This window comes from Arvicanthis niloticus, chromosome 20 (assembly GCF_011762505.2).
Source record: "Arvicanthis niloticus isolate mArvNil1 chromosome 20, mArvNil1.pat.X, whole genome shotgun sequence".
Classification (NCBI taxonomy): domain Eukaryota; kingdom Metazoa; phylum Chordata; class Mammalia; order Rodentia; family Muridae; genus Arvicanthis; species Arvicanthis niloticus.
The window spans coordinates 43,451,064-43,473,608 of NC_047677.1; the positions used below are offsets into that span (position 1 = coordinate 43,451,064).

General features: G+C 50.3%; 1 protein-coding gene across 2 annotated transcripts; it reads right to left on the reverse strand.

The window, feature by feature from the left end:
- Positions 1-4,677: 4,677 nt before the first annotated feature.
- On the reverse strand, positions 4,678-8,485 carry Cryaa (crystallin alpha A). 2 transcript variants are annotated; one of them, XM_034524572.2, is made up of 4 exons: positions 8,212-8,485; positions 7,888-7,956; positions 6,718-6,840; positions 4,678-5,422 (listed from the first exon to the last, which is right to left on the reverse strand). In XM_034524572.2, exons 1-4 carry the CDS (start codon positions 8,398-8,400, stop codon positions 5,213-5,215), a joined length of 591 nt encoding a protein of 196 aa, XP_034380463.1. In that variant the 5' UTR covers positions 8,401-8,485; the 3' UTR covers positions 4,678-5,212. The 2 variants fall into 2 exon arrangements, with proteins under 2 accessions (XP_034380463.1, XP_034380464.1); XM_034524573.2 differs by lacking the exon at positions 7,888-7,956 and having other exon boundaries at positions 8,212-8,483.
- Between the last annotated feature and the right edge of the window lie 14,060 nt (positions 8,486-22,545).

Sequence of the window (22,545 nt, forward strand, 5' to 3'; positions counted from 1 at the left end):
GTGAACTCAGTCCTCAGCCAGGAATCTTGGAAGAAATCCCACGTCCTTGGGGCTCCCAGCCTCTCAACTACAACAGCAACCCCCATCCCCCTGCCGTGGGAGGGAAGAGCAGAGGCTGAGGGACCTCCTAACAGCTGCAGCCTGGGGCCTTGCTGGGCTTCCAGCCTGAAAGGGGGCTTTCCATTCAAGCATCCTGAAGTGAGAGATGGCAAGGGCGGGAGATAGAGGTTAGGGGTGGAGAGTTCTACCCTGCAGAGAAGGCTGGTATCTTGGGCTAGCCTCCAACACGTCCTTCATGCCTTTCCTTCTAAGCTAAGACTGTCCCACATGGGACCATAGGTCTCTGGGCCCGTTGTTGGTGACAGCAAGTCGAGCCAGGCGGATAGAACCTATGATCTCAACCCCTCTGTTAGCTGAGGCTGCCTCATAGGTCCCAGCCTCCCAGCCCCCCACATGGGTCTCTGCAGCGTGGCCGGAAGAAAGCAGTTCTGGCTGTCTCTGCCAGAGGCTTCCCAGGAAGAAGCTATAACCCCTGGGGCCCAGCCGGCTCACAGCTCGCTCGAGTTATCGTGCACTGGAGCCGCAGCAGAGAGAGCAGGCGAGCATGGTGCTGGCCTTATTAAGCGACACCCCCCCCCTTCGAATAATTATTCCAACAGGCTCATGATGAAGAAATTGGCCTCCACAGAGCCTTTGTGTATGTCCAGTTCAGGTTCTCTGCTGGCCCAAACTCCTGGGGCCAGGGGCGTCACCTACAGTTCCTTGTCACACAGACAGTGGTCCCCAGAACCAGGCCCCGGATGTTTATTGCAGCTGCTCCCTGTCTCCTAGTGAAGGTGACCCCTTAAGGCTGATGTTCTTGAGTCGGTGCCCGCCAAGGTCTTGTCTTTCAGGCAATGCCTCTGCTGCCACCTGGTGGGCAGACTGTGCCACACCATGTTAAACTAACAACGGGAATCTATTATTTCAGAGAAACTGATAAACCAGCCGGCAGCCAGCCACAAAGCAAATCCCCAACAGAACAAGATCAGCATCTACCTGCCTTCCTCAGATACCCTGGCCTGCCTATTTCCTGTGACTCTATAATAACCTTCTACCTGGGGATCCAGAGTGCTGGCTTTAAGACAGTGGTCCTCAACCCTTCTAAAGCTGCAACCCTTTAATACAGTTCCTCATGTTGTGGTGCCCCGCCCCCTAGCCATAAAATTATTTTGGTTGCTACCTCATAACTGTAATTTTCTACTGTTATGAATTGTAACATAAATATCTGATATGCAGGCTATCTGATATGCCAGGATTTTTCTCACCTAATATATATGACCAAGTCACAGGCTTCTGGGTAGGTTGCATGAAGCCTGCCAGTTGCCAGTGTGGCCAGCATGCTGGGCCAGTGATGACATCATCATGCAGGTGACTGTCCTGGTTAGCATTATTTATCAGCTTGGCAGAGGGGGCATGGAAGGGGGACAGAAGAGAAGAGTCTCAATTGGGTACTAACGTCTTGATCAGATTGTCCTGTGGATGAGTCTGTGGAGGCTGGTCTTAGTTGTTTAATTGATTTAGAGGGGACCAGCCCACTTACGGCAGCACCATTCTTCAGGCAGGTGATCCTGGGCTATATACGAAAGCTAGTTGGGGCTGGAAGGACAACTAAGTGGTCAAGAGCACTGGCTGCTCTTCCAGAGGTCCTGAGTTCAATTCCCAGCAACCACATGGTGGCTCACAACCATCTGTATTGGGATCTGATGCCCTCTTCTGGTGTGTCTGAAGACATTGACAATGTACACATATACATAAAATAAATAAATGATTTTTTTAAAAAGAAAGAAAGGAAAGAAAAGAAAGGAAGGAAGGAAGGAAGGAAGGAAGGAAGTCAGCAAACGTCATCCTCCAATGTCTCTCCTTCAAGTTCCTGCATGATTTCCCACTCCAACTCCCCTCCATGATAGGGACGTGGAACGGTAGGCACGGTAAACTGAATAAGCCCTTTCTTCTTTCCTCTAAGTTGCTTTTAGCCAGAGAGGTTTACTACAGCAACAGAGAGAGACCTAGAACCGTGAGGGTGGCTGGGCGGTGGTGGCACATGCCTTTAATCCCAGCACTTGGGAGGCAGAGGCAGGCGGATTTCTGAATCTAAGGCCAGCCTGGTCTACAGAGTGAGTTCCAGGACAGCCAGGGCTACACAGAGAAACCCTGTCTCAACCCCACCCCACCCCACCCCCAAAAAAAAAAACCTGTGAGGGTGGTAGTGGTGATGATGTCATGAATGTCATGATGCAATTGGTGACAGTGGTGATGGCAATGACATCATCAGGTTATTAGATCCCCAAACCTGGGACAAATGGCTAACTGAGGTGCCTATTCATGTATCAAAATGGACGCTGCCCTCCAGCCACCCTCAGCATTACCAGTACCTGTTAGGGAATCGTCCTAGCTGGCATGCCCTGTGCTGTACACTCGGTTCTCCAGCCCAATGGTTCAGAAGTTCTTTCCATAGCCTGTGACTAGCAAAGACAGAAGCCTCGTGTCTGAGCAACCTCTGACAGCTAATCACACCCCAAGAGGGCAGCTTGCCCTAGACACAGCTGTACCCAGTGTGTTAGAGCTGAGTCATCATAGCCTCCTACTGGGATAGCATCTAACAGATTTCACTGTGACCCCAAAAGAGGTCAGGGTCACCTGCCACAACTCCTAATACATAGGGCCTGTGAAAGAAACCCAAGTGGATCTTGAGATTTCCAGGCCTTGCAATGTGCTATCCCAGGCCTCACTGTGTCCCTGGCTAAGTGTGGGTCCGTACTGATTGTTAGCATTTCATCTAAGCTCCGCCCCACAGTTACCTGGCAATAGCCAGGTATGCCTGACTCCCTATAAAAGGGGCTGCTTCCTCCCTCCTCCCCCTCTCTCTCTCTCTCTCTCTCTCTCTCTCTCTCTCTCTCTCTCTCTCTCTCTCCTGTTCCTGCTCCATCCCCATTCCCCTCCCCCCCTCTGCCTTTCTCTGCCTCTACTTTCCTCCTAACTCCCCTCCCCATGCCCTGAATAAACTCTATTCTATACCTTGGTGTGGCTGGTCCCTCGGGGAAGGGATGCCTCAGCATGGGCCCGCTGAGACATCCCCTCCCCACACCTGACTACTCCTCTTTTGATAAACACATCACGGATCCCCAGAGCTGCCTTAGGATGGCCATCTGCTTTGTGCCTGCACTGGATCTTGTGACCTTGGTCCCCTAGCAGGTGTGATGACATAAAGTCACCTGAAATCCTGGGGATGGAGGGCAGCTGGGGAGATATAGGCTATGGGCAGCCCCAGAAGGAGTGGGCAACCAGGCCCCAGGACTAGTTTTGTCTGTTTTAAGAAGAGGAGTCTCTTGGGGATCCCCCATGCCCCAAGATCCCAGAGCATCTTAGAGAGGGAAGCAGTCCCAGCTGTAGCCTTTAGGGCTCCCATGTTTAAGAGGCACAGAGGATAAGAGAGTGGTATTGGGGAAGAAATGGAGGGAGGGTAGGAGGGAAGGAGGGGAAAGGGGAAGCCCTGTTCTCCTCTTCTTGTAGTGACACAATCAGGTTGGATCGGGGTCACTTGATGACCTTGTTGCACCCAGTCACTCTCTAAAGCTGTCCCCAAAGACAGCTTCATTCTGAGGACCAGGTCAGATAACCTTGGATAGTCACCATACAGCCCACACAGCCAGCCATCTATGAGGGGCATAGGCTTGGACAACCAAGGACTGCGCAGCCTCCTGCCTGCAGCCTTACCGTAACTCAAGATGCCAGGTAATCCAACTGAAGGCTGGCCCAAGATAGAGATTTCCCAACCCCCACACGTGAGAGCCATTTCTGCCATGGGGTTGGGGGGTGGGGGGACTCTCCACTATATATAAGTGGATTAAAAAGTGGAATAGCCTGTGATGGCTTGTGGGTGTCCTGTGGTGAGGTATGGAGTGGGCTAAGGGGGGAATTTTTCCTGGGGGAAAGCCATTTTATACAAATTCAGCAGGCGGGACTGGTGTGTGCTGTGGTGCATGTGCGTACAGCATGCAGAGTGTGTCGGTTGTGCCGCGTATGTGTGTGGCATAGGCACACTGCATGGGTGCTGTGCGGTGTATGTGGCACATTCTATGTTTGGAATGAGTGGCACGCGTGCGTGTGTACGTGCATGTGTACACGCGTATGTGTGTGTCGTGTGACATGCACTGTGGTGTGTGTCCCCCATGTGATGGGTAATGTGTGCATTGTGTCTCCTGGGTGCTGGGCCATCTGCAGAGCCTGGCTGCACAAGCTGGGCCTGTGTGTCACTCCTAAGAACCTGTTACCTGCTGCCTCACCCCAAGTGGTCTTCCAGACAAGCCCCACACCCAACCACCACCACCTCCACCGGGATCTGAATAGCCTGCTGTAGACATATAAAATGAACTTCAAGGTCCCATTCCTACTCTGATGGGGAAGGAGAGAGGGAGGAGGGCACTCCCAGCATACGTTAGAAGATAGCACTGCAGAGCTAGCTACGGAGGGGAGACCACAGACTTAGGAAGCAGGGTAGGATGCCAGAAACTCTCTCGGGAGCAGGCAGGAAATGCCTCCTGCACCCTCCCAGGCATCACACACACACACACACACACACACACACACACACACACACACCGCCCCAAAGGGAGACAGCATGACACCAGACTGAAATTGCTTCTGTCACCTGCTCTTTATTGTCTGCCAGGAGCTCCATTCCCATGGGCGACCAGGGTCCCCAGGAGCGATACTACATAGTAGAGAAAGTCACAGGAAGAAGGTATGAGAGAGACGGGCTGTCAGAGCCCAGCACATGTGCCTGCAGTAGTTGTGGGCAAAAGGGGGAAGCTGCCAGCCAGGGCCTCGGCAGAGGGCTCTTGGAGTTGGTGAGCCACCATTGATTCTGCCTGTGGAGCAGGTGCTCAGATGCCACTTTCCAGGAGAACAGGAAATCTCAAGAGTTCAAAACCATCATTCCCTCCGTCGGCTGGGGGTGAGCCTAGTCACCCTGAATCCGCAACATCTCAGACCAAGTCCCCAAGCTCTCTAAGCCACTCTCTCTCTCAAACCCTCAGCCCTCTGAGAAAGTGGAAAGGAAACAAAGAGAAAGAAAGAAAGAAAGAAAGGCAGGAAGGGAGGCAGACTCTTTGCTGTGGTCCCTGGGCTAGATGGATCAGGGGCCTCAGGGGACAACCAGGGTGAAGCCTGCTCAGGATGAAGGTGCCGAGCTGGGCTTCTCCTCCCGTGACACAGGAATGGCCCTCTCGCTATGGCCAGCATCCAAGCCGGACTGGACCTTGGGGCCAGAAAAGGTCAGCATGCCGTCCGCAGACAGAGAGCAGGAGAGGGCGGACTGGTCCACATTGGAAGGCAGACGGTAACGACGGTGAAATTCACGGGAAATGTAGCCGTGGTCATCCTGGGGGGCCACCAGGGAGAGGCATGGTCAGCGGTGATGGACAGCAGTGGCCACCATCCCACACTGGAAAGAACTTCTCAGACTATACAAGGTAGTCAGGGTGCAGGTGATCTCATAGGGGCTGGCCTTTAGAACCAGAATACCAGTGCCTAGCCATAAGAGCTACAAAGTTGCAACCAGGTTCCTTAAGCCCTGGGCTTACAGAAAGCCCCTGAGGAACCTCTAGAAAGGGCCAACCACAGAGGATGGGACTGCCTGAGGCTCAGGCTGTGAAACTGGCTTTTACAGACTCTACCCTGCCTCCGATGAACTATGCTGTCCTGGCTCTGTAAACTCCTCGGCTTACTCATTCCTTGAATCCACAGGGACTGTCCAAGACCTGACTGTCAGCCTCACCCAATAGAAAGCTTCAACCAGGCAGAAAACTCACTTCCTCTAGAATTCTGGGTCCCTAGACTCAGCTCCCTGGGCCCAACTTCCTCCTTCTCAAGGACAAAGGACAAGAGGTAGAAAGTATACCCCCCCCCCCCAGCCTGGCCTAGGTCAGGGAAGCCTTGTCCTGGTCTCAGCCACATAAAGGGGTGTTCATCCAACACCCCTTCTAATGCTGATGGAGACTTAGAAGTGAGAACCTTGCTCCTGGCCCCTCTCTGCCACCTGCCATGGGTATGACACAATGTAGCTAGGGCTACATTGGCCTCCTGCATACGCCCACATCTGTCAGGAGATACTACTTCCAGCCAGCTCCAGTTCCCGAAGCTCCCTCAATCCAAAGACCTGAGGGTTCTTCACATAATCAGGAGCCATGGGGCAGGGTGGGTGACCGCTGAAGAGAAGCCTGCTCCTCCTGGCCAGGGATCTCCTTATACCTCAGGACTGCCACTCACTAACAGAAATAGCACAGGGGTTGCTCAACTTTTGGTGCATGTAAAGCCAGCTTTTCTGTTCCCTCCCCAGTCAGGTTGCTTATGAAAAATATGGCTTGCTAGAGTTGGAAGGGGGGCGGGAATCTTCAGCTCCTTCCTGTCATCCTTTCTAATCCCGTGTCATCCAGAAGATTCAGGGGGACAGCTAGAATTGTGCCTCATACAAGGGTCTTCATCCTGCATCCCCTGAACCCCACTTAATCCTGCTGCCTGGCCCTGCTAGGGCTGAGGACAGTGACCTGCATAGTCCTGGGAGGGGCCAGCCCAGCGCAGGAGGGTGCAGCCCCTCCCAGCAGGAGCCGCTGAGCCAGAACAGCCTCCCATGCTCTGTCTAGGACCCACACAGATGGGGATACTGCCCAAACTCACCTGCCTCTCGTTGTGCTTGCCATGGATCTCCACAAAATCCTCCAGTACCTTCACGGTGAGGTCCTCAGGAGAGAAGTGCTTCACATCCAAGAAGATGACAAACTTGTCCCGGTCAGATCGGACCTGAAACCCAAACCCACGTATGGAGCTTCCCAAAGGAGCCATCAGCTCCAGGGACCAAGGATGGGAAAACAGCTGTATGATCCCTGATAGGCTGGATAAGACCAGTCAAGGAAGAGCCCAGCCATCAGAACTGACAGTCACTCCTCTGCTTCCTCCAGCCAAGAAAGCTGACGTGTCCTGGAGCTGGGACTGTCACCTAGCCCCACAGGTAAGACCCCCACTGACCTCCAGACCCAAGGACCAGGCAGTGCTGATTCATTGCTGGGTGTACTGGGTCAGCCAACTGATTATAGGCTGGCAGGCTAATTGGTTATAGGTTAGAGGGTTGGTTATAGTAGAATGGCTGGTTGGCTAATGAGTACCTTGGTTGATTAGAGTCCAAGTTATTGCTTATGAGTTAGCATTAGCTGCTTGGCCGTTGTCAGACGGCTAGTTACAGGTCGGCCGGTTGTTTGGTTATGGCCTAGTGGCTGGTTATGAGTTGGATGGGTCTTAACGGGTTGAGTAACTGGTTGATTAAGGGTAGGTGGTTGGTTATGGTTGATTATGGGTGGTGGGTTCATTAAGGATTGTTTGCCTGACTAGTTGGGAACTGGCTAGCCTGTGGGCTAGCCTGTGGTATAGCCACAATCCCAGGAGCCCACCTCACCTGTCCACACTGCCAACAGTTCCACACCACTACCAGCTGCTAACACAAAGCCTTTCCCTCTCCTCTCTTCCTACCCTGGCTAGAGCCTGCATTTGGGCAATTTGCTTCCTGGAGTTGTGGCTGAATCTGCTCCAGGAGCTTTCTTTTGATGTGAAGGGAGACAGCTCTTCTAGAACTGTGGCTCGCTTGGGCAGGGAGGGATGTGGCCTTTCTTCAGCCATCAGGGAAGCTGGAAGGGAGGGAGCCCCATCTGCAGCTTTGTAAGCTACAGAAGGTTCTTGCCTTGCTGTAAGAAAGCCCCTCCTCTAGGGGCTTCAGGACATCCCAACCCCCACACCGAGAAGAGAAAGTACAGGGAGCGGCTGGCCCAGCGTGCTTGGCTTTGCCACATAACTTGCCTTGATTGGGTTGTTCTTGGGGTTTCCAGCATGTGGTTGGTGCATTACAAACCACATATGGGTCATGAGCTGATGGGAGGAAAAGACAGCAGTTGGGCTCGGGCTGGTTGGTCTCCTCCTCTGACCCCGTTCCCGGTGATGTTGGGTGGCTTTGGCATAGGCGTGTGGGCTCCTGCCCAGCCTCTGCAGGGTATGAGACTGAGAGAGGCTGGGACATTGCTTAAGGAGAGCACAGGGTCACGGTGCCTCTTGAGGATCCCTAGCTGTCCTCTAGACAAGACCAAGACCCCCTCTGACCGGCTAGGAGAAACGGTTGCATCTTACCTCAGAGATGCCCGAGTCGAGCACGGTGCGGAAGAGGGACTGGCGGTAGTAGGGGCTGATGGTGGAAGACAGGAAGGGCAGCAGGTCGTATTCAAAAAGGCCCTCACCGAAGAACTGGTCGAACAGTCGGCTGGGGTAGAAGGGCCCCAGGGCGCGCTTGAACCAAGGGTGCTGGATGGTGACGTCCATGTTCTATTTGGTGATGCAGCAGGGACCGAAGGCTGGTGGTAGTGAGTCAGGCAGGAGCCTCTGAGCAGTGCAGTGGCGAGCTAGCATTCTGGCCCTCCCTATATACGCCTGCACAGAATGGAGGAATTAAGGGATTTCCCAAAATGCCTATGCTCAGCTCGGGAGAGAGGCTGCACCGTCAGCAGCTGGAATGCTCACCCCGCCACTGCCCAGTCCCAGACACACACTGAGCTGCAGGGGCCAGCTCTCAGACCAGATGTCCCCAAGAAGGTCTGTGGAGTCTTCTCCTCTGGGCCAGGAAAGAGACTATTTCTTCCCACGTTGTATTGAGGGATCCTCCTGGCCTGCTTTGGTGGACGAATTCAGAGCCCTGTTTCACAGGTGGGGAGAGCAGGCCGCCCGCAGATCTCGAAACCTCCAGAGATCTCGAAACCGCCAGTGAAAGTACATTGTTCAAAGCAGAACATCCTTTGTTTTTTGTTTGCTTGTGGTTTTTGTTTTTCTTACTCAGAAAAAAAAAATTATACAACTCACAACGTTTCAGGGAAGACAGAAGACAATGAAGAAACCAGCCAAGAATCCCAACCAAACCCTGCTCCAGTTCCTGCCCTTCCCAGGGTATCTGTGTGCTGGGTGTGATTCTGGACTTTCCTCTGGCCACCATCCTAGGCAAAGCCTCAGGTCTTCCCAACATGATTTCACCACAGATATTATTAAACCGGCTGCTTCTGCCCAGTCCTGTGAATGGGAATCAAGTCTTCCAAGGTCTTATGGGCAAGGATGGAGAGGATTCAGCTCCTCAACCTGGGGTTCTCATCTGGGTACCACCAAGTAAAAGACATCCCTGAACTCCACCTGTGTGTAGCACAGGCAGATGTGATGAAATTACCTGAGGACCTCAAAGACCTGAAAATTTGTCATCCCAGGGGAGTGATTTCCTGGGGTTCTAGAAACAACTGCCAGCTAGGATGTACATGATAAATGTTGTGGAAGCAATGGGCACCCCACAGTCTACCCCCCAATACTCGTTAACCATGACTTAACAGCTCTTCAGACCACACTAGGAGGCAGGTCTCAACATCACCTGGTGGGAGTCTATTCAGCCACTGTGGTCAGCAGAGCGATGATCTCCGGAAGGCAAAAACAGTTCAGTTCAACCTAAGTAGCTGATGTTGGTTCAAACCTCAGGAGTCTGACCCAGAGTGGCTTATTTTAGGTGTGTTCAAGAACATCACAATTTTCTTGAGATAATGAATTCACTTCTTTGTACATGATAAAACACACATAAATCAGAGAGCAAGCTAAATACAGATCAGACATGACCACATCAAAAGTCTTTGTAAAGTATCTACAGCATGGCTGGAGAGATGGCTCAGCGGTTAAGAGCACTGATTGCTCTTCCAGAGGTCCTGAGTTCAATTCCCAGCAACCATATGGTAGCTCACAACCATCTGTAATGGGATCTGATGCCCTCTTCTGGTATGTCCAAAGACAGCTATAGTGTACTCATACATTGAATAAATAAATAAACAAACAAATAAATCTTTAAGAAGCTTATGATAAGGGCCTGGGGAAGGGTCTAGTGTGGTCTCCAGCCACACAGATAATGCAAAGGTCACCAGGTTAGAATACAAGTCTGATCCCAGCCTTCTGGATGACAGATATCACACTCCTTCCTTTGAAGGAACAATCCTGGATGCGGAAATTCCAGGTTCCCCTGGTGTTTATCTTTTTTGTTTGGTTGGTGGGTTTTTTGTTGTTGTTGTTGTTTTGTTTTGTTTTGTTTTTCGAGACAGGGTTTCTCTGTGTAGTCCTGGCTGTCCTGGAACTCACTCTGTAGATCAGGCTGGCCTCAAACTCAGAAATCCACCTGCCTCTGCCTCCCAAGTGCTGGGATTAAAGGCATGCACCACCACTGCCCGGCTCCCCTGGTGTTTATCTATGAGCACGGGCACCTCTATGCCTCCTACATCACCCTGCTTTACAAACCAAGAAAGTGGGGAGTAGGAAGGATGAACCGAATGACCACATCGCTCCACTTGGAAGAAGGGAAGAGCATCCAAGGCAGAGGGCCCAACTGAGTATTGAACTGGGCTAACATCTAGACAGTGGCGAGGGGTGAGTAGGGAGGGTACCTTACTATGTAGAGGGCCTGAGTTGGTAAACTGAGAGGGGCTGACCCAGGGCTACGTCCTCCATGGAGAGGCTCAGTCACACCAGGTCCATGGTCAGGGCTATAAGGAACTGTCCTAGAGCTTGAGAAAAGAAAAGATGATAATTTCATTTATAGTCAGGCATTGGGGGTTCAGCAAGATGGATCAGCAGGCAAAGGAGCTGGCAGCCCAACCCATTTCTGACCCACCTAAGGGTGGAAGGAGAAAACAGATTCCACAAAGTGAGCTTCAATCTCTGTACAAGGTGGTCATACACACACATGCACACACACACACACACACACACACACACACACGCGCGCGCACACACTCACTAACCATCATTGCCATCATCATTTTTTAAACAAAACAAATGAACAAACCGATCAACTCTAGCCTTTGGGGCCTGGTAGCTACTCCAGAAGCTGAGATAGAAGGATCCCAAGTTCAAAGCCGACCTTGGCTAGGGTAAACTCAAGATGACACGGAGCAGCTTAGTGAATAAGAAAAGCAAGGGGGGGGGGTGCTGGGGACAGAGCTCAGTTGGTAGAGGGCTTTCCTGGCATGCATGAAGCCCTGGGTTTGATCCCTAGCACCACAGAGGCCAGGGATGGTAGTGTATTCCTATAATCCTAATCCTGGCACTTAGGAGGTGGAAACAGGAAGGTTGGGTGTTCAAGGTCCTTCTTGACTACTTAGCAAGTTCAAGGCCAGCCTGAGCTACATGAAACCCTGTCTATAAATAAATAAATAAATAAATAAGAGTTTGGGGGAGGATTGTGGTAGTGGAGCACCTACCTATATAGCACCAATAAACCCCTAAATTCACTTATCAATATCACACACAAAATAAAGTTTTATAATTTTTTATCGTAGATTTTATTTTAAAGTCTTGATTCTTTTAACTGCTGCATTAAGGACCAGACATGGTGGTGCATGCTTTTAAAGCCAGTAGGCAGATCTCCGAGTTTGAAGCCAGCCTGATCTACACAGCCAGTTCCAGGACAGCCAGGACTACACAGAGAAACTCTGTCTTAAAAAAAAAAAAAAAAAAAAATCTTGCGTTAAGACAAAAGAACTGTGTGTTTTCAGGTCCCACCCACAGCACCAAGCAGAGAGGACAATATTCTGTTCTGTCTCCTAAACAGACCCTGTGTTGGGGAGGAGACCAAGCTGGTACTACAGGCAGGAATAAGGCCAAGGTACCAGCCTGAGACCTCCTCCTGTGGGTCACACAGCTCAGTGTCATGGAAGACAAAACAAGCTTTGATACCCCTTATATTTCTGCTCCTAGAAAGATGCTGGATTCTTATGTGCTACAAGCTGGGGGATTGACTATAAGAAGCACAGACCTCACCACAGGGCTTGAAGTCAGCATAGTCAGGCCTGAGTACACACCGAACAGTGAAGTCTACAGAGGGACACTTGAAAGTCACACTGTTCTACCTCGGTTCCTGAGTGAGTTTCCTGGGGCTGCTGGGATACAAAGCCACACTCTGGATGACTTAAACAACACAGATGTGTTGTCTTGGAGCTCTGGAGGCCAGAAGTCCAGTTGTCACTCTCCTACCTGTCTTAGAAAGATTTGTCCCAGCCAGGCAGTGATGGCGCACACCTTTAATCCCAGCCCTTGGGACACAGAGGCAGGTGGATCTCTGTTTGTTTAAGGCCAGCTTGGTCTACAGAAGTAGTTCTAGGACAGCCAGGGCTAGAACAAAGAAACCCTGTCTCAGGGCCCCCAGTAGAGGGTTGGGGTTATCAACCGAGCTTCAAAATATCTGACCCAGAATTGTTCCAGTCTAAAAGAAATGCAGGGACAAAAATGGAGCAGAGATTGAAGGAAAAGCCATCCAGTCACTGGCCCAACTTGGAATCTGTCCATCCAATGAACAGGCACCAAACCCTGACACTATTACTGATGCTGTGTTGTGCTTGCAGACAGAAGTCTAGCATGGCTGTCTTCTGAGAGGTTCTACCAGCAGCTGACTGAGACAGATATAGATACTTACAGCCAATCATTGGACTGAGGCTGGGGACCCCTATGGAAGAATTGAGAGAGCTGAAGGGGATGGCAACCCCATAGGAAGACCAACAGTGTCAACTAACCTGGACTCCTGGGAGCTTCCAGAGACAAAGCCAACCAAAGGGAATACAGAGGCTGGTAGGCTTTTTTTTTTTTTGGTTTTTCGAGACAGGGTTTCTCTGTATAGCCCTGGCTGTCCTGGAACTCACTCTGTAGACCAGGCTGGCCTCGAACTCAGAAATCTACCTGCCTCTGCCTCCCAAGTGCTGGGATTAAAGGCGTGCGCCTTTAAAGGCTTTTTGTTTTTTAAGGATTCATTTATTTTATGTATATGAGTACACTGTAGCTGTCTTCAGACACACCAGAAGAGGGCATCAGATCCCATTACAGATGGTTGTGAGCCACCATGTGATTGCTGGGAATTAAACTCAAGACCTCTGGAAGAGCAGCCAGTTCTCTTAACCGCTGAGCCATCTCTCCAGCCCAGAAGATTCTGATGGAGCTATAGCGGATACCAGATGTACTCAGGAGGTGGAGGTGGAGGCAGGCAAGATCTCTGTCAGTTAAAGACCAGCCTGGTCTACCTAGGATGTTCTAGCCATGATTACATAGTGAGACTCTGTCTCAAAAAAAAAAAAAAAAAAAAGGAGGAGCAGGCTGGAGAGATGAGTTTGGTCATCCCAACACCCATAAGGGTCAGCTCACAATCACATGCAACTCCAAAACCAGGAGATCAAGTGCCCTCCTCTGGCCTCCATGGCTACCCTCACACAGCATTAACTCACACAGACACACATGCACACATAAATACAGTAAATCTGAGAACAGGGGGTCAAAACAACATTTCTCTGTGTAGCCCTGGCTGTCCCTGGACTCTGTCAACCAGGCTGGCCTCAAACTCAGAGATCCACCTGCTTCTGCCTCCTGAGTGCTGGGATTAAAAGCGTGTGCAGCCACCACCGGCCTAAAATAAATTGCTTAAGGCACTAAATAAAATTGAGTAAAGGAACTTCTTCGCTGATATGATACCTGAGGAAAAAAAATTCTCCGCCATTCTCCACGCATCTTTGGAAGATGGCAAAGGCTCTGTGCCTGTTGATTCTGGAGTCTCAGATGTTATTTGAGCAAACAGGTGCCACTGCCCCGCGGTTCACACAGGTGAGCTGAGCCTCCAAGTTCACACGCTCAAAGTCCTAACCTTCGGTACCTTAGAGGGTGCGTTGAGACAAGGCCTTTCAGAGGCTAATAAATATGGAATGAGGTTACACAAGTCTAGACCTAGAGAACAAGGCTGGAGATGCACCCAGGAAAGACCACACTAAAGCACAGCAAAAAAAGGATGCTCTGCCAGCCAAAGAGGGAAGCCTCAGGGACCACAGGCTACACAGATGGTGCCACCTTGGACTTCTGCAGTTGCCCCCACCCCTTCACTGAGATGTTGCTTTCTGCATACTAACCGTGGTTAGAAGCATTATATGAAGTTTCGGGGGGAGGGGGGTTTGGAGGGAGCAATCTGTGTGTTTTGAAGTACACAGTGTTCTGAAGAGCCTGCTGGGTAGCGTCCTTCTGCCCAGTGTCTCTGAGCTATGTGCTACCAGCCCTCAGTCACCTAAAAGATGTGAGTTGTCAGAGGCAGACTATTGTGACATCCCCGTGTTCCTGTGCCCCCCCTTTTTTTTTTTTTTTTTTTTTTTTTTTTTTTTTTTTTTTTTTTTTTTTTTTTTTTTTTTTTTTTTTTTGCTTTAAAATCCCCTGAGTACAAACATAGCAATGCTGACGACTGGGAAAACCAGTGAGAAGCTGAGAGGCCTCTCCTGGGTGAAAAGGAGAAAGTGCTTAACTGCACAGAGATTGCCAAGCTCTAGAGAAAGAACATCCCAGCCGTGAAACAGGGAGGAAGGGGCGGGGAATTCATGCTGTCTCCCCTCAGACTGCAGCGATTGTGGAAAGAGCACCCATCCCAGGACTTGGTGCTGTACAAAGTGCATCTAAGGTCTTAGAACCTACTTCCGGCCCATGGGAAGAGCAGAGGGTCCCTAACCTTGTCCTACAGCCCTGCAGGCTTGGTCTGTAGGGAGCTCCCCACAGTCTCCCACATGGGCAATGGGTACAAGGCTTTCTTGAGATGGATCTGAAGGTCCAGAACTCCTCTTGGGGGCTCAGAAAAATCCCTGTTACTCTACGAATCTATATGTATCAATAGATTTCAAATTATCTCATTTGCAGGGCTGGGGGTGTGTGTGTAACTGTTGGATCAGAGCTGATTCAGCAGCCCTTGGGGCCTCTTGTATTTTTTTTTTAAGATTTATTTATTTTTAATGTATATCCACTGTCGCTGTCTTCAGACACACCCGAAGAGGGCATCAGATCCCATTATAGATGGCTGTGAGCTACCATGTGATTGCTGGGAATTGAACTCAGGACCTCTGGAAGAGCAGTCAGTGCTCTTAACCACTGAGCCATCTCCTCAGGCCCCCAAGAAGCTCTTGTACTTTACTGCAGGTTTAAAGTTTAAAATTGTGAAACTGAGCCCAAACCAGGCATCTCATTTAAGTGCAAACATTGGCCCATGCCTGACATATGTCACTGAATAGCTATGTATTCTTCTTTCTAACTGCTAATGCTTTAAAAACAAATGGCAAAGATTACCACTATCCACAGTTAACATTCCGTTACACTGAAACTAATTTTGTCCCGTGAAGGGTGAAGTGTTCATAAAACAACCAACCTGTGTGCAACCGTACATTCTGCCACCAGACAAACGACAGTGTGAATTCCCTGACCCATCTCTCAGCTTCTTTTTGGCTTACACCGGTTGCCAGCATCACGCTTGTGGTGTGGGACATTATTGAGGAAAGCTGGGGTTACAGGAGCACAAATTCACCTGCCCTGGCCAGCGGGTTCGACCCCTGTTGACTTGAGCTTGGGAAGCCACCAGCCCAGCATATCCCATCAACATGACGTCCCAGTAGCAGGTTGAAATTTTTATACAGAGAGAGAGAGAGAGAGAGAGAGAGAGAGAGAGAGAGAGAGAGAGAGAGTGTCTAGCATCCTGGAACCTATAAATCCAGGACACAGGGAAAGGGGAACCCTATAAGGTAGGCCTCAGGCTGTCAAAGCTGCAGGAACACCAGTCACCCTTGATCAGGGGATGGAGAGTGTGGGTTTGATGTCAGATACGCTGAAGGTAGAAGAGGTGCCAGAAGCCAGGGGACAACGGTGGAAGACAGAGGTGGAGGGTGTTAGTACAGAACCCCAGTGGACCACATGTTTGGAGAGCCATCTCTACTGTGTGCCATGTGTACTGACTGTGGGATATGTGTGTGTGTGTGTGTGTGTGTGATGTGTGTGTGATTGTGTGTCTGTGATGTGGTGTGATCTGAGTGATACGTGTGTGATATGTATGTAATGTGTGTGTACTTCATGTGTGTGCTTGTATGTCTATGGAGTGGGGTTGGATAGAGTTGGGGGGGTAAATTTGCTATGTGTGTGAAAGAGTGCTCTCAGCAGAGTGTGAGCCTCCACCTTGAAGACCCCCTTCTCCAATGTTTAAGCACAGCAGGCTAGAAGGCCCTAGTGGGGGGCTGGAGAAATGGCTCAGTGATTAAGAGCACTAGCTGCTCTTCTGGAGGTCCTGAGTTCAATTCCCAGCAACCACATGGTGGCTCACAACCATCTATAATGGGATCCGATGCCTCCTTCTGGTATGTCTGAAGACAGCTACATACACATAAAATAAATAACTCTTTAAAAAGTAATAATAATTATAAGTCACTAATGACTTGCTTCCGAGTCCTCTCTGTCTGGTTTCAACAGCAGCTTTCCCTCTAGCTACAGCATTCCAGCTGGGCCCCAATCTCAGCATTCGGGCTCGGCTGCACACAGCTCAGCCGCCCCACCCTGGCAGAGCTGACATTCGCTTGATCCTGAGGATTCCCGCGACGCCAGCAGTCTGCTGCGCAGTCAGAAAGCCTCGCTCGATTTTCCACCCCAGGGGCCAGGGCTCCTGCACAAAGCAAGCACAGAACGACCAGCATTGTGGTGGGGCAGCAGGAATGCGCCCAGCTAAGCCCTGGCCCCAGCCTCAGGGGTCAGCGGGTCAGACAGGACCGTCCATTGCAGAAGCCACCACATCCGGGAAAGAAACGAGGGCCAGCCATGCTTGCCAACCCCTTGCAGGGCAAAGCCACGGCTGAGCATCAATGAACGCCCCCAGCGAGCATCTGAAGAGGCCAGCCTGGGAATGTACCAGCACCCAACCTTACCGCCATCAAGGACTCAGAGGGAACCCAGCTCCACACACCAGGCTCACGGTTCCCACCCCCACCCGCTCTGTTCATTCATACTTGGCGTCATTGATAATTTTTGCCTCCTAATTTGATAATTAGGAAGAAAAATAGCACAATGAGCTTCCACAGAGGCATCGGCCGGATTCAGCAATTGTGGTTTTGCCCCAAGGGGTGCTTCTTATCATCATCCTCATCGTCATCGTCATCATCACCACCATTATAATTATTATTTATTTAATTATTAGTTATTAGGTGGGTTTTAGGGGGTGTTTGTTTATTTTGTTTTGTTTTGAGATACAGGCCCACTATGTAGCCTTGGCTGGCCTAGAACTCATTATATACACCAAGCTGGCCTCGAACTCATAGAGCTCGGCCTGTCTCTGTCTCACAAGTATTAGGATTACAGGTAGAAGCCACCACCACACCCCGCCTATTAATTATTTAAAGCAATGACCAGGCAGCATACCATTGCTGTCTTTCATGCTCCAGGCAATTCTTTTAAAAATACATGCACTTCCTGGCAAGACCACAGGATCCATGATATAGCTGGCATGACCAGATACAGCCTGCAACTACCCATATCAAATGGTCCTAAATTCCACATGGGTCCTTTCGTATTGATCTCAGATGCCCGTAACCCTACTCTCTGCCCTGGTTATTAGTCAAAGCTTTATTTTACTCTATTTGATTTCATTGTGTTGGTTTTTTGAGACAGAATGTTTCTCCGTGTAGCCCTGGCTGTCCTGGAACTCATCATCCTGTAGACCAGGCTGGCCTCGAACTCACAGAGATCACCAGCCTCTGCCTCCAGAGTGCTGGGATTAAAGGCATGCACCATCACAGCCTAGATTATGCAAAGTTCTTCTAACACGGCTTCTGCATCGTAGAAAAGCCGTGTCTGCCTTTCTCTTTTCATCTGCTAATGTGGAGAGATATGATTAGGTTTAATTATCTAATTGTTGCTCAGCCTGGCTTAGTCATTGCCTTAGCCTAGATCCCTGAAAAACAAAACCTGAGGTAAAGTTTACGTGTGGCTATGTCATGGGCAGGATGGAGGGTCACTTGAGCGTAGATTATAATGGCTGGTGTTACCTAGAACTCTCAGGGCACCGTATGGTGCTTCTTGACACCTCTCTCACTCCATCTCCTCCAGAGGGCAAGAAACGCTGCCCCCACTCCTTCCTGGTCCTCCCCCGACCCCACCCCCATCCTTTGGGTCTGTAATATCTTGAATACTTGATGCCCAGCTGGTGACATTGTTCTGGTTGGCTGTAGAACTATGAAGGCGTGAGTGTTAGCTAGTCTCAGCCTTTTCCTGCCTCCCGGTTGGTCACGTCATCAACAGCTGCTCTTGCCTCACGCCCTGTGCCACACTCTTTGTACTCTTGATGAACTGAACCCCGGGAGGCAAAAAGGAAACGTTCCACAAGTTGCTTCTGACAGGGGCTTTGTCACGACTATAGGAAAGTTACAAATGTAGCCAGCCTTGTGGGGAACCCGAGTGCTGGAATCCAGGCAGCTCGGTCTAAGGTATTGAGGGCTGCGTGACTTTGTGAGTGAGATCAGGAAAGGAAAAGTGTATGTTACCTATTTACCACAGTGTGTAACTATCCGGAACCTACCGGAAGGTGGACACACATGCTGAACCCACACCCCGAGGTGGGGAGGGGGGAGTTACCATATAGGACACCCTGAAGATACCACACACACACACACACACCAGATGAGGATGAGCACCAGGAAGAACAGTAGCTTCAAGGTAACAAACCCGTGCTTCAACGCTATAACCGCATTCTTGGTCAGACTGAGGCATCTTCCACAGATGGAGCAGACACTTCTCTTCGCATCCTCTCTGGTTGCTTTTACAGGCACCAAATGACTCCAAATAGGGGATTTCTGGCCATGTCTCACACTGATTTTTTTCTGGGCCATGCAATGTGCCCCAGGAGATAGAAGCAGGCCAGGTAGTCAGATAAGTCAGGGACCCCAAAGCAGCAGTTCTGAGAACATCCTTGCTGGAGACCGGGATGCCAGGAGAACGTCCTAGTTCCCTGTTATCTCCTGCACTCTGCCTAGAGGCTGCACATGATGTCCTGAAACTGAGAGAAGAGCCCTGGTCATCTCACAGTTGGGTCAACTGCACTGAGAAAAGCTCACACCCCTTACCATACTTAGCTTCTGCCACAAATCCTTTAGAACACACCCCCAGAGTTCATGGTACCGTTTCCTGCTATACAGAAATTCTGTACCCTCCCTCCCTGTGAAGCTCCTGCTTATGAATCTATATTAAATTTATTCCTAAAGAGTATCCTATGTGGGGGCTGGGGAGAGGGCTCAGAGGTTGAGAGCACTTGGGGTACTCTTCCTGAGGCAGTCTTGAGATCAATTCCCAGCAACCCCATGGTAACTCATAACCATCTATAATGGGGTCTTCTTCCTTCTAATTTGCATGAAGACAGAGCACCCATACCTAAAATACATAAATAAATTTTTTTTTTTTTAAATACTTTCTTGGGCTGGAGAGAGATGGCTCGGTGATTAAGAGCACTGTCTTCTCTTCTAGAGGTCCTGAGTTCAATTCCCAGCAACCACATGGTGGCTCACAACCATCTGAATGGGGTCTGATGCCCTCTGCTGGCCTGCAGGTGTACATACAGATAGAACACTTGTATACATTAAATAAGTATAAATATAAATCTGAAAAAAAAATACTTTCTTATATGATCTATAAATTCTTCAAGTTTTCACAACAAAACAAACAAAAAAACAAGATAACAAAAAAAAAAAACAAAAACAAAAAAACAAGCCTCTAGCTCAGGGTAGCATGGGGGACATTTTGTTTCCTGGTACCCTTGCTCTTCCCCCACAACCCAAGTTCATTAAGAGCCAAGAAAGAGCCGGGTGGTGGTGGCGCATGCCTTTAATCCCAGCACTTGGGAGGCAGAGGCAGGTGGATTTCTGAGTTTGAGGCCAGCCTGGTCTACAGAGTGAGTTCCAGGACAGCCAGGGCTAGACAGAGAAACCCTGTCTCAAAACAAAACAAAACAAAACAAAACAAAAACAAAAAAAAAAAAAAGCCAAGAAAGGTTCCACAGCTCTCAAAGGACACCCCAATATTTGCATCTCATTAAGATGTTCATATTCTCCTTGCCTGAGCAATAAGGGACACTGGCTATGCTTAGTTTCAGGTTCTGCCCTGAGGAAACATCCTAGAGCATCCAGGTGTAGCCAATGCAAGATGGCTGCCAAGTCCTGGAAGGGAAAGGCTCAGAAATGTAGCTTCCTCAGTGCAGATGGCTGTGGATCAGGGCACCCTGCTTCCTGGGAAAACCTTGCTTGCTGGCCCACTATGGATTCAGACAACAGAACTCTTCTGCTCCTCACCAGAAAAGCAGCAGTAGCTTCGTGGCCACACGTTTTTTTCCACAGGGAGCTCAGCATCCGTGTTCGTCGGACTGACGGCCAAGTGTCTGCGAGGGAGACTTTCAGCTCCATCTTGTTCTGCTTGGCTTATCTCACTGTACGCAGTGACCTCAAGGTTCTCTCAAACTGGAGGATGGGTAAGAGTTTCCTTCTTTCTCAAGGCTGTATTAATGCCCTATCCTGCAGATGGGCCACACCTTGGGAAGATCCTGGGGATCCTGGTGGGATCTCCCCACCAGAAGGTGGGAAGTGGGCAGGCTGAGATCTGGTCCTCGGGGAGCTCATACAGAAGAGCAAGCTTGAGGACCCTGAATGAGACTAGTTCAGTTGGTAGAATGCTTGCCTGGCATGTATGAGGTCCAGGGTTCGATCCTGAGCACTGATTAAAATAGGGAGGGTACTGCATGCCTTTATCATATTATGTGGGTGGGTGGTAGAGGCAGGAGAATTACAATATCAAGGTTTGGCTGCATTGGAGGCTAAACTGGGCTAGAGGAGACCCTGGCTTTGTGGCCACACACCTTCCTTGCGGCAGCAAAAGCTACAGTTCTGGTTCTGCTCCTATCCTCCTTGGCCATGTTCTTCCCCTGGGGCCCCAGAGTGCTGCAACAGGAAGCTGCCTCATAGTGACACAACCAGATTCTTGCCAAAAGTTTGAAGCTTAAGTGGATCCCAAAATCTCCAGGAAATGATGCAGGTGTGAGTCCAGAAGGCAAGGTTGGCACCCATAGAGCCAGCAGGGGTACCCTCACTGTGCCGACTTCCAGAGTGCTAGAAGCTTTTCCTTTCCTGTGCACAAGAACCCAGCCACAGAGCCCCAGAAGGCACCCGACTCTGGGCACCAGAAGGGTTGAGGTTCTATTTCCAGGGAGCCTCCAGATCCTGATGCTGTAGGATTCTGTTGACAGGGCTGGTGGGAGCACTGTCTTTAGGGAGTTCCAGACACGGGGAGGAAAAGGAAGGCCACCTACAAAGACACTTGCAAGATGACATCACCAAAGCCAAGTGTGGGTACCAGAGGAAATGAACTCACCCCCAAAAGTATTCATGAGCAAGGAGGAAATTATTCATTGCTGTTGATAGGTAGGACCATAGATGGCCACGTGGGTCTGGAAGAAACTCTCACTCTTTCGAGGGGAATATCTGGGGCAGAAGGGATGAACGGGCACAAAGTCCAGGTTTTAATCTAAATTAATTTGAGGCAAGATTGGGGAGCAGGAAACACAGGATAGCTGCTGAGAGGACAGCCCTCATTGACTGTGGAGTGCACACCGTGATTGTGTGAGACCTCACTGTGCTGTTGGCTCCTGAGACTCCGGTTAAGGTTGTACCCTGCAGGACCTTTGCAACAGGCCTCTGCAGTGTTGCCTATGGCCTAAGGCAAAGACACCTAAATAAACTGTTATGGTTTGTATATACGCTTGGCCCGGGGAGTGGCACTATTAGAAGGTGTGGCCCTGTTGGAGTAGGTGTGGCCTTTTGGAGTAGGTGTGTCACTGTGGGTGTGGCTGTGGCTGTGGGCTTTAAGACCTTCGACCTAGCTGCCTGGAAGCCAGTCTTCTCCTAGTGGCCTTCACATGAAGGTGTAGAGCTCTCAGCTCCTCCTGCACCATTATAGGTCCCTGTTCCTGAGGGGGTTCCACGAAGATCTCCAGCCCAGCTGGGGACAGGGTGCGGGCAGGGAGGGTCTGCTACTGCCATTGTTGCTTCCCAGTTGCTCCCAGGTGCTGCACCCTAAGCCGGTCCAGGCAATGGGGAGGGGAGAATCCCTAAAGTGTTTCAGGAGAGCAGAACTCTTCCCATGTGTTACGGCTCTTGTGACAGAAACAAGACAAGATGATTCTTGCACACCTTTACTTCTCCTGAATTAGCTCAATATATACAGAATTGGGGTAGGTTAAGGTCTGGTAACAGATAACCCCTATTGGCTTGGTCTGAGAGCTTGGAGATGCTTCATCTACATGTGGGAGAGCCCGAGGCACCATTCCTATGTGACCAGTGGCCATAGACCTCTCTGTGGGAGGGGCTGTGGGGGGCTGAGACTGAGTGAAAAGAGCCAGGCGCCAGGAGCAACGCCAAATGCCTTCTGTTCCATGAGGTCCCAAGCTTATGCTTGAACAGGTGCCCAGCTGCTTCTCACAGCCCACCACCCCACCATGCCTGCCTGGATGCTGTCATGCTCCCGCCTTGATGATAATGGACTGAACCTCTGAACCTGTAAGCCAGCCCCAATTAAATGTTGTCCTTAAAAGAGTTG

Excerpts from the sequence above, each read along its gene's own strand:
- Cryaa (XM_034524572.2), bottom strand. The coding sequence starts at position 8,400 with ATGGACGTCACCATCCAGCACCCTTGGTTCAAGCGCGCCCTGGGGCCC. Across the intron at positions 7,957-8,211 it reads TCGACTCGGGCATCTCTGAG|CTCATGACCCATATGTGGTT; the intron begins GTAAGATGCAAC and ends TCCTCCCATCAG. Across the intron at positions 5,423-6,717 it reads GCAAGCACAACGAGAGGCAG|GATGACCACGGCTACATTTC; the intron begins GTGAGTTTGGGC and ends GTGGCCCCCCAG.